This window comes from Amphiura filiformis, chromosome 19 (genome assembly GCF_039555335.1).
Source record: "Amphiura filiformis chromosome 19, Afil_fr2py, whole genome shotgun sequence".
Classification (NCBI taxonomy): domain Eukaryota; kingdom Metazoa; phylum Echinodermata; class Ophiuroidea; order Amphilepidida; family Amphiuridae; genus Amphiura; species Amphiura filiformis.
In genome coordinates, this window is record NC_092646.1 from 14,768,294 (window position 1) to 14,784,046 (window position 15,753).

The 15,753-nt window shown below is 36.4% G+C and overlaps 1 protein-coding gene and 1 non-coding gene across 3 annotated transcripts in view; both read left to right on the forward strand.

Moving 5' to 3' along the window:
- Positions 1-15,753, forward strand: part of LOC140140962 (glutamate receptor ionotropic, kainate 2-like) — a 200,583-nt gene that overhangs the window by 64,016 nt on the left and 120,814 nt on the right. For both annotated transcript variants that reach the window (XM_072162730.1, XM_072162729.1), the window contains exon 2: positions 9,872-10,039. In XM_072162730.1, the coding sequence (XP_072018831.1) occupies positions 9,872-10,039 (168 nt within the window). The remainder of the gene's footprint in view (positions 1-9,871; positions 10,040-15,753) is intronic.
- Trnag-acc (transfer RNA glycine (anticodon ACC)) lies at positions 12,503-12,575 on the forward strand. Its single transcript has one exon. It is a non-coding gene; the product is annotated as a tRNA-Gly (tRNA).

Genomic DNA, 15,753 nt, shown 5'->3' on the forward strand with positions numbered 1-15,753 from the left:
GAAAACAGGTGCAGGGAAGACATACATAAATAATGCTTGTCATTGAAGATTGACAATGATCTGTGATGAATGCAAATATTTTCCAATATTCATATTGTGTTACCGGTTTTAATATTAAAATGGCACTGCCTATCAATTAAATAAATGCTAACAATCATCTTACTGCACTGTTAACAGACTGAGTAATTTCAACGTTGGTATAGCTATGTAAGATGATGAACACATATTGAGTAAACAATACCGAGGATTTTAACAGTGTATACATAATGCTGGTCGAGTTAGGGATAGAATCAAAACTTGACCGCCGGTTGACCGGCGTTTACCGGTGGTTGAACCGCATCCTATTGTTTAGAACAATAGAAACATACTCCAACCCGACGGAACCGACCGGAACCGGCGGTCGACCGCCAGTCGAGTTTTGATAACCATTTTGACGTAAAATACCAAGGACAATTGATTAGAGGTTAATGACTGAGCATGATTTTGATGACGTGCAAATGAAAAAGAAATCAATGAAGGCGCGGTTTAATTTTTTCATCGGAGGAGAGCACAACATTGTGATGGGGAAAGTGCAAGTGCATTGATTTTTGTCATTTGCACGTCAACAAACCACATCAATTATTAACTCGTTCATAAATATCATAAAACTAGAACTAGCCCCGTTCGCAAACCGCGATAAAATAGAAGAATTGCGATTTCCAAACGTACGTATCGAACGTATGGAATCTATTCAAAATCACTCTCCTGTGACGGGATTTTGAATAGATTCCACGTACGTTCGATGCTACGTTTGGAAATCGCAACCTCTCTGTTATTAACGTATTACAAATTACCAAAGTCGAAAGTAAAATAAAAATGCATCATTGGTGGCCTATAATTGCTCATCCATAATTAAATTGACCAAGTCAGCTAGGCTAGATGAAGGCAAATATGATACTTGTAAACTAGTGCTATCGGTAAGTAAACGCCGCGATTACCTAATTTATATTCTTAAAGAATATTAAACGATCTAAATGTTAATGAAACAGCGATTCTACAAAAATAGTTCTTAAAAATCAAGAACATACGTATGCCTTTAATTGGTACTAACATGACCAAATGTTGACGACATAATGCTTTACAGACGTACTGAACAAGGATCAAACTGTTGAGGAAATGGTCTCCCTGCCAATATTGGCTTCTTGAAATAACAAAGAGTGGAAAAAAAATAAAGAAAGGAAAGAGTTAATGACTTTTAACCGCTATCATTAACATCATTTGCAAGTACTTTTTTCACACTTAACATTCGATGACTCTGCCTCAAGTGCAACACGGAGACAAAGTTATAACGTACTAAATTACGAAACAAACCCGGTTAATTAAATTTCATCTGTCCTTTATTTTTACACCTGTTTTATTTACGGTCCGTTCTGCCTGTAACAGGCTGCTCATGTTTCGTTATCTTCGTGTTGCAACGTGAAAAAACCCTTTGTAAAACAAGAGAAACTAAGATGAGTTAAGTCATGGCGACGGGAGATGGGGTTTATTTATCTAGGAGGTTTACTACAAAAGTGCCTCTGGAAATGTCTGACATGATCTTGTACTGAGCAGTTCTTTCTATCTTTATACAAGATTTACATTGACTTATAGTAGTATTATTGGTCTTTGAAAGTTTTTTGTGGGTGTTTTATGAAACTTTGTAATTGAAAATTATTTAAGAAAGTACTCTTTGATCATCAATGTAATCTAATTTGAATTATCTTTGAGATGGACCGTGTAATATCAAATTTGCTTTGAGATGAATCATTTAATCTCATAATCTTTGAGATGGATTATGTGACCTCAAATTATCTTTGAGATGGATCATGTAATCTCAAATGATATTATACTGGTCTGATATTTATTAATTATTGATCAAAGGCCAAAAATATGAATTTTGTAATACCCTTTGTAAAATGAGTTAAGTCCTGTCATGGTGACGGGATATGGGGTTTATTTATCTAGGAGGTTTGCTACAAAAGTGCCTCTATAAATGTCTAACATGATCTTGTATTGAGCAGTTCTTTCTATCTTTATACAAGATTTACATTGACTTATACTAGTATTATTGGTCTTTGAAAGTTTTTGCAGGTATTTTATGAAACTTTTAGGTTTAAAACGAGACATTTGCCAAGTTAAATGAGGTTTTCAGGATGCTTCTTACTTCTTAGTTAACCGTGATGGAGCATAATGGAGGTTACGGTAATATAGTATTCCAGAAACTGTACGTAGGTAGTGCTCAGGGGTTTAAGAGCAGTCCGGTCCTTCAGTTTATTGACTAGTTCAATATTGGGTTTGCCTGGCCTTGTTACAAATGCTATAAATAAAACTTAAATGGGCTCTTAGAAAGCCATTTACTTCCAAAATAAATGATGATGGAATATCATCGCATCCATAATGGGGGTTAGGATTGTTAGCGTTAAAAGAGACTTTAAATTGTACTATAATATTAAAACTGAAAGTACTTTGGTGGATGTTATGTCATAATTATGTGTGTTTAATAAATAGCATAACTGAAATATTTGAGACTGCTCTTGTATTTTCGTTATGACGTCGTCAAATGCCATTATTTTTGTATTTTGATATGCAAGAAGTAAATAATATTCTTTGTTGGAAAGGGTACACTGGCTCACCAGCCCCTTTCCTCCATTATAAGTGATTTGCTTGTGTGGCAATCCGTTTTGATGTAATTAGATTTTTTAATAAGCAAATTTAGCATTAACAATAACTAGAGAAGTTTTTATGCATGGACATCCGGTACATGGAAAGTCTACGCTGGTAGCAACTTTGTCAGACTGAAAAATCGATTTTTGAAATAATATTCCTTTCTATATTTTGTGTATGTGGATGTGTAGGGGTGTGTTGCTGATGAGTATGTTGGTGTGGTATCGGCTGGGTGGGCATTGTGTGCCTTTTAACTTGAATTGATAATTCGTTATAAAGGTTATTTGTGATCCTTGGTCACGATATCATCTTAAAAGTACTCAAAAACCAAGCAATATTTTGCTATAATATCCACTGACTCATACGTATGCTTATGATGTGCATGTGATAAAATGAATATCGATTTTGCAAGATGAATGTCTGATTCTCCTCACATACATGTAATTTGCAACACAAAGTGCTTGTTAATGCGTTTGCTCAATACAACATTAGCATGATTAGGCAGCGCTGGAATACACATCTTATATAATGGGTTAACGGAGCATCTGAGATGTGTACGCAAAGTAACCTGATGGTGAGGCCCATTTACCCGAACATAATGCCAATAATAACACAAACGGCCTCATCTTACAGGTTTATTCAGAAATTAATGACACTAAAGAATCAGACATGGTATAGGTAGATGTCGTGTTTGTTGTAGTAATATATTCTCTAGCGCGATGCTAATAGAACACGAGACACGCTAATGTCGTCATAATATGCATGTTGTTTATTGCGTAAAGTTCGTTCACGTTTTGGGGCTTTCAAGACTTAAAAGTCAAATCGGCAAAAGCGTTAGTGGTGATATCGATAAGGGCATTTTAACAATACAAGCATTTTTTTCATTTGTTAAAGGCGGGTAGTCAGAATTTTTCATATTCTGGGTTGTTTTTTTATCTTACATTGAGACCTACCTACCATTAAAACAATCTGTTTCGACACTTTGAGTAATGCTCCAATGGTCTTGATATGAGGAGCAAAAACATGTATAAGAATGCCCCATAATACATTTATAACTGATGATGCTGATGGTGGTTATCACTGTTTACCAGGTATTTGTTCAGTTCATCTAAACGAAATACATGTAAACTGAGCTCAAAAAGAAACTTATAATTTTTCACAAGGTCATATCTTAAAACCCTCTCCATAAAATGAACCAAAATACCCACAGGATTACTTCAATACACTGCTCTAAACACATGTCAGTAACCAAGCAGTTGTTCAACTGACACAACAGCAAAATGTTCTGACATGGACAGCTTCCTGGACCACATCCACTGCCCAATATATGGCACCAGCACAAGAAATCTGTGAGTAAGTGGAATAGTGTAAAAGAAGACTTGTTTCTTGAAAAAAGCAGAAATCAGCCCCATTCCATACTATTCCATTTACTCTTTGGAAATTGTCATCCGTGTAAGGATCTTATACGCAATCTCACAGATTCCTTGTGCTGGGTGCCAATTATTGGGCTGTGAATGTTGTCCAGGAAACTGTTTAATGTCAGTGCATTTTGCTGTTGTGTCAGTCACACAACTGCTTTATAAGAGATGGTTTATAAGAGAATCGTTTTTGTATAGAAACCTTTCCATATGATTGATTTAGTTTTCCTGCCTGTACAATACATGGCCTAATTATTTACCAGGCGTTGTCGCTGTGCCCCGAGAAAAATCATGTACATGAGGCGGAAATAACATCCCTTATATCAAGCCTTGTGATCACCACCTTTATAGAATCCATATCGCTCATGTGTTTCAGCTTTATCTTAATATTGGAGTGCGAACATCGATAGGTCATACTCCCCTATACGACTCATGCACCTTAAATATCCTCAAGAGTTTGAATTGTGTCGCAATTCCAATCAGTGTTAATCCTTGTAGGGAAGATCTGTCTGTCTAAGTCATATGCAAATGTTGGCATCAATAGCGTGTCACGGAATTAATTAAATTCATTTGGTCCTAATGAATATTGGAGTCAGGTTTTTTAAAGAAAATTTTAGGGATACTATAATACCGGTTGTTTTGAACAAAGTGACCTAAAATAGTTGATTAATGCTCTGCCTGCTTGTCATAAGCTTCATAAACATCCCAAGTCTAGTCTAGTATAAACATCCACAGCCCATCTTAAGAACCAGTGAAACAATGCTAGGCTGTTTATACCCATTTTAATGCATTTTTTCATGCTAATTCCATAATATGGTAATACAAAATGTACAATTCTGACATTTTTGTATCCATATTGCGATCCTTATATAAAGCGTATTCCTTATTGAATTCACGTTTTTAGTCATCATAATACAAGTACGTCAATTCTCAAGCTCCTGATTATCGTAAGACCTCATCACCTTCCACAAGCCCAAGTACGTCACTCGCTCATCACTCCACACATGCAGCACTCCCCTCTATTGGGATACAGTGTTTCAAGCCGCTGGTCCTCATCTATGGAATTCTCTTATAATCAACATCAAGCATACAGGCCACTACGCTGGCTATCTTAAAAAATAATCTTAAAAACTCACGTGTTTCTTTAATATTTGATCATGAACTTTTTTTGTGGTCACCGTAGTAAATCATTATATTAAGTATAATCTTTACTTCTGGTAAACGCTGTGGCCCTTCGGATGCTATATTATACATCCTTGATTGTATCGAATATCCAAACCTATCTCTATAATAATTAGTAAGCAATTTAAAATGTCTTATCTATCCACAGGTTCTGAGATGAGATCATTAGTGATCATCCCAGCCTGCAATTATCATTAGTCCAGGGGCGTAGCCAGGGGGAATCGGGAGGGGACACTGGCAATTTTCAGGGATAAAATAAGGACGGCAAAGAATAAAGTATACTTAAATGACTAAAAATGGAACAAAAAATTACAAATGGGGACAAAAATTTTGGTTAATATCTTGGCTACGCTACCGCATTAGTCATAACAAACACAAAACAAAACAAAAACTAGGGCGTGAGCCCCCTCCATATAATGGATCGCCATTAAGGTACTATCCACCTACCCAATGAATAGATTCAATTTAGGAGCGGTGGATACACTAACTGCGCCAAATGGAATTCATTATCTTGATCTGTTTCTAAACGTGCTGGAAATCACCCCTTGTACCCCAATCAACAGAAACGTGTGAAAGAACTCATTATTCATGATGTTTGTTAGTGGCGAGGCTGTACCCAGCCATAAGAGATGCAACACAATGGCGACTGCTAATTACCTATCACGATAGGATATCAAATAACACAATCCACAACGACACAATTCCTTAACCTCAATATACGTGTACACTTATAAAAATGACCTCTGAATATGGGTATACAAAACTCGTACTCCACAACTTGGGGTCTGATAATTAAGGGTATAATTGTTGCATGGTCATTGAACCACGCCGTCTGAAATTCGACTATTTGAGTGCATATTGTCGTAGACATAATTTGTACTGTAATAAGTGAATCCTTCCTGACGATGACTTAAAGGTCATGTTCATGCTTAGGTTACGAGAAGAAGTTGTTTTTGTAAAACGATTTGTACAAAAAGTTTGTGAAATAACATACTTTTTCAGTAATTTTATCTTCTATATCTATAACAAGTTTGCATTTGTAAGATTAAGAATGCACCTTAAAAATATGTATTGTTTGTATCAAATTGTCCAATATTTGTGCGTTAGTGTAGTATTTACACGTAAACACTTTTGTTATGAGGTGGTATAGAAGATTACATTACAAAAACATTTCAGACATGGAATATGTTCAGAAGACAACATGGAGACACACATTCAAACAAACAGCAATACACATGACACAAGCCAATTCCCCAGCAAACATTGCCCAACAGGCCAATACTGGGCAAATAAAGTCCAATACTGGACACCAGTATTGGGCCAAAAAATGTTTGCGTCAAACTGGGCCAGTACTGGTACTAGCTGGACAAATTTATATTTTCTGACTGAACTTGTCGGGGTGTGTGTGAGAGAGAGTGTGGGTCATGAAAAGCTATGAAAGAGTAAGAGAGAAAGGTGGATTGGCCCGGTTAAGTAATGTTAGCTGGGCAGAGTGGGGAGCCAGATAGTAGAGCATCGGACAAGGAAAATTGAGGAATTGAGAATATATGACGAAAGTTGACAATTACCACGCTGACTACTGATAACAATTCGAAAAAATACATAACAGACATATATTCAAACACCACACATAACTCATTCACATATTTCGCACACATACTATAAAACCATAGAATCTGTTAAAAATATTTGAAATGTGAAGATTACTTAATACTCTTGTCGGAAAAAAACTTAATCTGTGTAGATTTAGGTGTCGTAGTCACAATGTTCCCTCATGCCTGTTCAGTAGGTAGCTTTTACTTCAATACCAAAAACTACAAATCACTGTAATCCTTGCGTCCTTGATGTTACTGGAGATGAATTCCACCACTCAATCAAATGTAACTTTTCTTAGAAATGGCAGGCACAAGTATTTAGATATCTACTTTAGAACTAGACGTACACTTTTGATGCTTCAACTCTTTAATACCAGTGATCTAAGTACACTTACAAAAGTGGCATGTTTAGCCACAATTATCACGAACAAATTTAAAAAGCTTATAGTCTTTTATAAGACATTAATATTGTATTTTCGTACCTCTCTGATACCCTGTGGATCAAATAAAAATAAAACAAACGAACAATCTACATGAAATCTTGCTATAAATAGAAGAAAAGGTAGCATTCTGAGCTTTTAGACCCCGTATGACCTTGAAGTTTTAGTGTATATAACCATGGAACTATGATTCATAGATAGGGCAAACTATACACTCCCTCATTTCAAATATATAGTTGTGGTTTCTCTATTGTTCAGAAACCAAAAATCAAGGAATTAAAATGTGGAGATGAACTGGTATGCAATCATAACACTATTGTGCTGGGAGGACACAAGAGGGTATATAATCAAAAGTATAATGGCCTATAACCATACGTATATAATAGCCTATTGTGCTAACATTTTCATTATCGATATCTATCAACGCGGGCGACTTTTGCCGTAGGTGGCACACTTCCATGACACCATAAAATTACACCCGAGTTTGATAAGTTATGCATAGACATCGTTGAGACATAAATGATGGATATATACGAGACCTAGGCCTACATGTAGAAATCATGTGCATATATTGAGGGGTGGGGGGGGGGGGTTTTGTTTATTTGTCTGAAATATGAACGATGCATGATGATGTAGATGATTTGATTATGAATTAGATTATTCCCCGGAAAGCACAACCCATACCTCTTACCTATGTTCCCTCCGCCACCTATATATAACCTCCTCCTCCCCACACTCGATATCGACTCTTCCCTATTATTCCACTCCACTCTTGAGCTCTCCTCTCCCCCTCTACTCCTTCCCTTCCCACTTCCGATGCTCTCTCCCCTCTGTTTCTCTTTCTCCCTTACCCTTCCCCCCTCCCCCACACACACACACATACCCTCTTTCCCTGGCGATCTCTTCTATCTCTCTCTCTCTCTATTCTCCAATAAATAAATTGAATAAAAGTTAGTTTAAACCAGCTTTCTATGATATTGATCTTCCGTCATGCGACATGCACATAAATAGAGTTGTGCATAATAGTGTTTATAGCAATGAAGTCATAATCTGTCAAGTGGCTATTGTAATGTCTGTGGAAATATTTCGATGGTCTATATATTTTCACAGTGAAATCAGCTTAGGCTAATTCGTAGTCTCAAGTCAATGCTTTCAAACTAAATCAATGCTTTCAAATGTAGACTGCTTTGTTCGACTTCTCTGCTCGTGAATATTGCACTGCGAAATTTAAACATTTCTTTTGTATACTTAGAGTAGGTAACTTCAAATCAAATAATTTTACGATCCACACCACTTATAAGAAACTGAAACCAAAACCGAAACTGACTGACACAAATGTTCGGTTTTAAACAAAAGGTAGAAACAATGAGTTCGATATCTTATGATTCAAGTGGTTAGGCAGGACAATAGGAAACCACGTGACCAAAACCAAAACCAAAACTAAAACTATATATTTGAAATGAGGCACTGTTATTTGTCCTTGACGAAACTATTGGTATTATAACTCATAAGAATATTTTGCAAGTTTGACTTTGCATAAATTTCCCCCATTTTATTTGAAATACTGATAAAATAATTTCCCCAAGGTGGATTTGAGTGGATTTTTCTGTCATGAAATCCTGCTTTAATGACACTACCATTTTCCCGTGTCAAAATCTGCTACAATACAATTATAAGGCCCGTTTGTTTATACGTCGTAGAAGAAGTGACGTAGTTAATCGGATTAACTACCATAGCAATAGATTAATACAGTGTTGACACTATACCGCCCTGCACTACAACGTTCACGCGGTACCGATGCATTGAACCATAGATGTCAAAGAAAGGCTGATCACTCGCACCTGTAAGATAAGTATTTTTGAAAAGAGCGGTATTGTATTCAATCTATGTTTGCTGACATACACATGTGATTATGCTATAGTAGTTAATCCGATTATGACATCACTTCTACGGCGTATACTACCAGATTCCTATGCTGCTGACCCAAAGGTACACTGCTGCCCAGGTGTACATTGTGGCTACAGAGTACCAGTGCAGTACCAATCCAGTACCAGTGTATGTGCTGTCGATGTGTGCACTACTCGTACATATGTAGCTGCACAGGACTAGTGTACCTCTGGGTGCGGCAGCAATTTAGGAATATGGTTGTGTATATATATATCACTTGCTTTGTTTTTTGTGTATTTGTTAGTTTGATCAGAGAGGATGAGATGGTTTGATTGATTGAACTGATGTATAATAATGATTGCAACCCATCGGTTATTTATTAGAAAGCATCTTTTTCAAAATGCAACAAACGATCCTCTTAAAATGACTTTTCATAACATCAATCTACGGGTTAGATAGATATTCTGTTATATGTCAATGTGACAGTCTTGTCAATAATCGCTGAAAACTGATGGAGTTATTATATTGATAAAGCTTAGACATACATCTTTCAATACAATAATTACAATATCACTTCGAATATACATTTGTTTACTTGCTATGTTAATCATGACACCTTTATTTAATCACGCTAATTAATATTTTCTATTTTTTAATTATTCTACAGGTGGTATATTCCGTGGATCTGATGATAAACGCACAGAAAAAGAGAAAGCGTTTAGATTTGCTATAGACTATATGAATAGAAATAAAAGAAGGCAGTTTGGAGAACTTGAATTAAGACCATCCATCAAATATCTAGATAAAGGCGATACCTACGATGCCATGGGAAGAGGTAAGTCACGTGATTATACTAAAAACAGTGGGGCAATATGGGTATTAAGTAGAGTTATGCGACATCAGCGTTTTTAGAATTCGACACTAAAATAGTTGCGACTTGTCGACACGACTATTTGGAGGTCGAACTTTTGAAATAAAAACTCAAGGTCACTTTCACAATACACAAATCAATACGTGTAAGGTATGTTTAAGAATGAATGACGCAGGTATATATCATATAAAGACACACGGTATTAATGAACCAGACATTACAAAACTTGCTCTTAACAAACAGATCACTGACCGCGCGTGGTTCGTGATAGACTGGGGGATAAATCTAACTGGCGGCAATGCAACCACGGTCACGAGACCGAGAAAATGCAACAGGCCAGACTTGCACATTAAAAACTATTTCAGCAACACTTTCATGAATGTCAAACAATCATTTTTGTAAACCTTACATATTATCCCAGCCAACACACTACGTTTTCGCGACGTTAGCTGACGTTGTACTTAGGTTGTAATAAGGTAACGTCGCACCGTGACGTATTTACAACGTTATTGTAACGTACCTGGACATGATTTTAAAAAGCGTTTTTGAAACCATCTGTGATGACGTGATATTTACGTCTTTAAACACATACGAAGTAAACTTTCTGTAATTGATACTTTGTTACCACGTTCGACCGGCCTTAATAGGGACGTTTGAATAATACGTTCACAACTTGATGTCGAAATAACGTCATAATGACATTATATCAACGTCCAAAAATCAACGTTCAAAATAACGTTGTCACAACACGAATACGAATTCACAAATTTACGTATTTACAACGTAGATGACTTTTATACGACGTTGTAATAACGTAAAATTGTTGGCGGGGATAGTTATCTTATTCAATGTATCTTGAGTTGAGGACACAGTAGATAGTCTTCATTAATCGACTACTACCAAGTCATAGCCGAAAGTCGCGACTATTGCTAATATTCGCGACTATGACTATTGGCGACTTAATAGTGCAACTCTAGTCATATGATGTTTACTCAAACATATTGACACACCACCTGATAGTAGCCACCTAATAGTAAACTTATGCAATCCAATTTATTCGGGTCGGCAGACTCCAAACTTTAGAAAATAAAATGACATCGGTGCTGTCCAAAATAGTTAACTTCATTAAACTCACCCGGTCTCTTGAACTAATCAGCTTGGAATATCACAATTTTATCAAATTGACCAGTGAATTATTTTGAACACGGAGAACACACAAGTTGGTAATCAAGCTGCCTTAGACTGATATACGCACCTGTCAAATTATACTCAATATTATGCGTTCACTGGTTTTCCCTTTCATAGAGATCGAAACATTATACTGTTTTAATATTTCGGTATTTGATAAAACGTCCAAGCATGGTAGGTTCTGTTTCACGTATCATTCACTGGATAATACCATAGGGGTAGTTGAATCGGGGAATCAAAGCTGACTTAGAAAGGTCATAACCCGGTGAGGAGTCACAACATTTGAGGTTTACAACATCAGCAGTCTTCACTTAATTATGAACAAATATTATACTTATATTATTATGGTGCCATTATAATTATTATTAGATAATGATATAATGGAGGTATTAGTTTTGTGTATCAGGTTTACCCCCGTTACAGGCTCAGATAAGATGTCGGGTTTGAACAAAGAAACTTGTGCTGTTTCTGGCGTCGTTGACTTGAATTATAACTAATATTTTATGAAGTATAGTGAGCATGCACTACATAGCATAGGAGGCAGTACAAAAATAGGCTAACAAACAGAACAAAAGGATCCGTAACCATGTAACTTTTAGAATTAAACCTATTTGTAAATTGACATTATAGGAGGAAGCTAAAAGCTTAAAAAATCTTCAAGGCTTTGTTGTATTATTCTAGTCAAGTTTCAAGTTTCGGCGCTAGGGGGCCATGGGGGGAACCACCAGTCACAATACGTTTCAGGATTTCTTTTTTGGGTACCTGCAGGGTGATTCGTTCCTTCACGCACAAAACGCAAAACATCACGCCAATGCACGATATAACAATTGCGCTCTGTTCGTAGTTTCCAACGCAATTACACGCACACAAATCGATTTGAACCCAAAAGATGGCGAAAGCATCTAAATTTATATTCGCAAGGTAGCCCGTGTATAAAAAAAGAGTTGCGTGACTCCTGTGGAAGATTTTGGAAGTATCTTCTACACGGGGAGTATGGATTTTAAATGGAATGAACACATTAGGCAGCTCCATTTGAATTTCATACTGCGAAAGATTAACCTTGAATCTTCCACAGAGGGAGGGTGAGTTTCAAATGGAGCTGCTGAATGATGCTATAATATTGAAATATTAGCATCATTAATTGATCTCGTACGCTGGTGTGTTGTGTGTTCTTTGTACTGTTTACCCTGGCTGCTGATATACATAAGTACCAGACTTGAGCCCTGTATATCAAGGACAGTATGTGTAGCTCAGTGGTTAGAGCATTCGCCTACCAAGCGAAAGATCCGGGGTTCAAGTTCCCGCACAGGCAGGTATGTCCGGAGCTTTTTCTCTGGTTTATCTGCATGTGCATGTTATATTTTCATTGTAATTTCATGTTTAATTGTTCTAGTGTGCGATGCGCGGATCTTATTTCCCCTCAATATATTGCAGGTTAATAGTTAAAATGGCTAAAACTGGAAAAATAATTAGCTCCTGCCTTCCTACTCACCTTAATAGAAGCCTGCCATCCAACTCGCCTTAACAGAAGCTTTTTAAAAAGAGATATTGTGGTTAAAACAAATATCCACATATCTTTACTTAGCTACAATACTTACCCGTATCACGTCACTCCAAATCGTGATATAAAACGTGTTATATTTATATTCCTAGTTCAATAATATTGCTCTCAGATTTCGTAATGATAGAAAAAGAGAATAATTTTTGAAACCTGACCCAATCCGATTCCAGTGTTTCCTTATCAACCCGTGCTCGAGTCTGGCACGTCCAACCCTCAGGGAAATATTTTCTTCTTCTCATTTGAAAATTTACATTTCAGTTTGCAAACACCTTCTCTGATTTGTAATGGATGTTCTAGATAATGATTTGCTTGCTGTGGACGGCATGCAAACTTTCCTATCTGTTAGATTTATGGATTCTTAAATAATATAAATTAAATATCGGCATTTTTATGGCGCCTTTATTCAATTTGTTCAAAGTGCTTTACATTTATAATAATTATTGTGCTGCAACTACACTGAGCCAAAAAAACAAAACTTACAATTTTTCACAAGGTCATATCTTAAAATCCTGTGCATCAAAATGAACTAAAATTACAAACAGGATTACTTCAATACTCTACTCTAAACACATAGCAAAATGCACTGACATTGAACAGGTTTTCGGACCACATTCACAGCCCAATAAATGGCACCCAGCCTAAGACATCTGTGAGTAAGTGGAATAGTGTAGAACAAGACCTGTTTCTTGAAGAGAGTGCTTAAAAAGCAGAAATCAGCCCGTTCAACACTATTCAACTTACTCTTTGGAAATATCTTGTGCTGGGTGCCAATTATTGGGCTGTGAATGTTGTCCAGGAAGCTGGTCAATGTCAGTGCATTTTGATGTTGTGTCAGTTGCACAACTGCTTGGTTACTGACATATCTTTAGAGTGGAATATTGAAGTAATCCTGTGTGTAATATTGGTTCATTTTGATGCACAGGAGTTTCAGATATAACCTTGTGAAAAATTATAAGTTTCTTTGTTTGGTTTAGTGTAGTTGCAGCAGAATAAATATTATAAATGTAAGATTGTGGGAGGAAAAATAGCTATCATGAAAACAGAAACTAAAGGACAGACAGACACCCCACATATCTTGAAGTTCTGTGCGAGAACATAATGTCAGATATGAGACGCGATTGGTATCAGGAATCTTATACCGTCCTCCTTAACAATTATAATTAGAATGGAGAGTCGCCTCGTCAATTAATTAAAACAATAAGAGTCTTATTTAGACCGTTGATTTATTTCATCCTCCATACCGTTGTGCATTGTGGTTAATTACAGCGGATCTTATAGTTGATAGAAAGTGACGTTTAATCCAGTTTGAAGTTGGGGTTCTCATGTAGGGTGAATCCGTAACTTGTACCCTATGGCATCTGTGTCATGTACAGCTAGGTAGTATTAGCGATTTGTTTATTTTGGGTGACTAGATGTACAGCTCATGAAGGCGAATAGGAATACATGGATAATGGTGTCACGTCAACTAAGGCAATATAAATAAATTAGTTCAATCTTGCGATCGACCATCGATGCTTGATCGATGCTTATTATTTATGAAATCAATTAATTAACTATTGTTAATTGTGTTAAAATAGTAAATTGTGCATGTAGTGATATTAACGAATATAAATTTAGCGTTAGTTCTGATTAATTAACATGTATCGAAACAGCATGATGGTCGATCCAAAGATCGAACAAATTCGTTTCTGGTGCCTAAGATTGGCAATGCGTTAAGGCCAATAATTAAGTTTTGGCAATAATGATATGACGCTTTCTGGTGTAGTAGCAAAATTAGATATAAAAAGGAAAGAACGGACACAGAAACTGATTTTGTACTCTAATTGTCAAGACTGTATCATTAGTGTTTACCATGCACGCAGGTATGATCGAAGGAACTGGCTTAAATTCACAGGTTGCGTCGTGCCTTTTATATAGTAAATCTTATGTCACGTTCTTAATGTTGGCGCTAGTCTGTCCTCCAAGTAAGAACGCAGCATCTACTTGCAGATAACTCACACTATGGACCACAATGGCATCATCCCAATGCAATAGTTCAATAACCTCAATTAAACAATCATAGAGCAAAATTTAACCTCAAGTTGCGGAGTATGAGTTTGTGTACCCACATTTTCAAAGGTCATTCAATGAATGTGCAACTGTTTGGGGTTAAAGAAATGTGCCCTGATAGATTAGCATGTTGTGGGTCCTAGTGTCATTCTTACTTAGTAGGCAATAGTGCCGCACAGTGTCCATTTTACACAGATGAACACTCTTATGTTTCTTCTCCTTGACATTAACAATACATATCGTGGTATGGACTTTTTACGCATGTTATTTTGGGCAAAATATCGTTGCTTATAATATCAAAGCTAGGAGCGAGCATTAAGACTTTTATACGTCGGCATGTTAGGTCTTGATCGGCTGTAAATCAGCATAGAATGTAATAGACAATACAACCCAAGGCCAAATTGGGTTCTCTCAAGTATAACCACATGACTTGTACTTGCTTGATTGGTTACAAAAAGAATATTATGATTTATTGAGCAAATCAGAAACAAGAGCTGAAGACGATTGAGCTGAAATATTTAAAAGCTGAATTTGAATTGGTCATTCAGATGAATATACCGCGTTATTCACCAATCAGAAATGATGTAAGATAGGCTGCAGTAGTATAGATTGTTGTAGACAATACAACCCAAGGCCAAATTGGGATCTCTCAAGTATTATCGGTGTAGTGGAACCGCTAATTTACTCTGCCTCTAAGCTTACTACATACATGTTATGCATTGAGACATTGGAAACTATGTTGATTGAACTATTTTGTCTCTTTGCTTTACGTTAAGATAATGATTTACTGTGTAATACCTTTGAGCTATTTGAATTTCAGTAATACTTATACAAATGATACTTGTTTGTTATATTTCAAGAGATGATGCTTACACAGCCT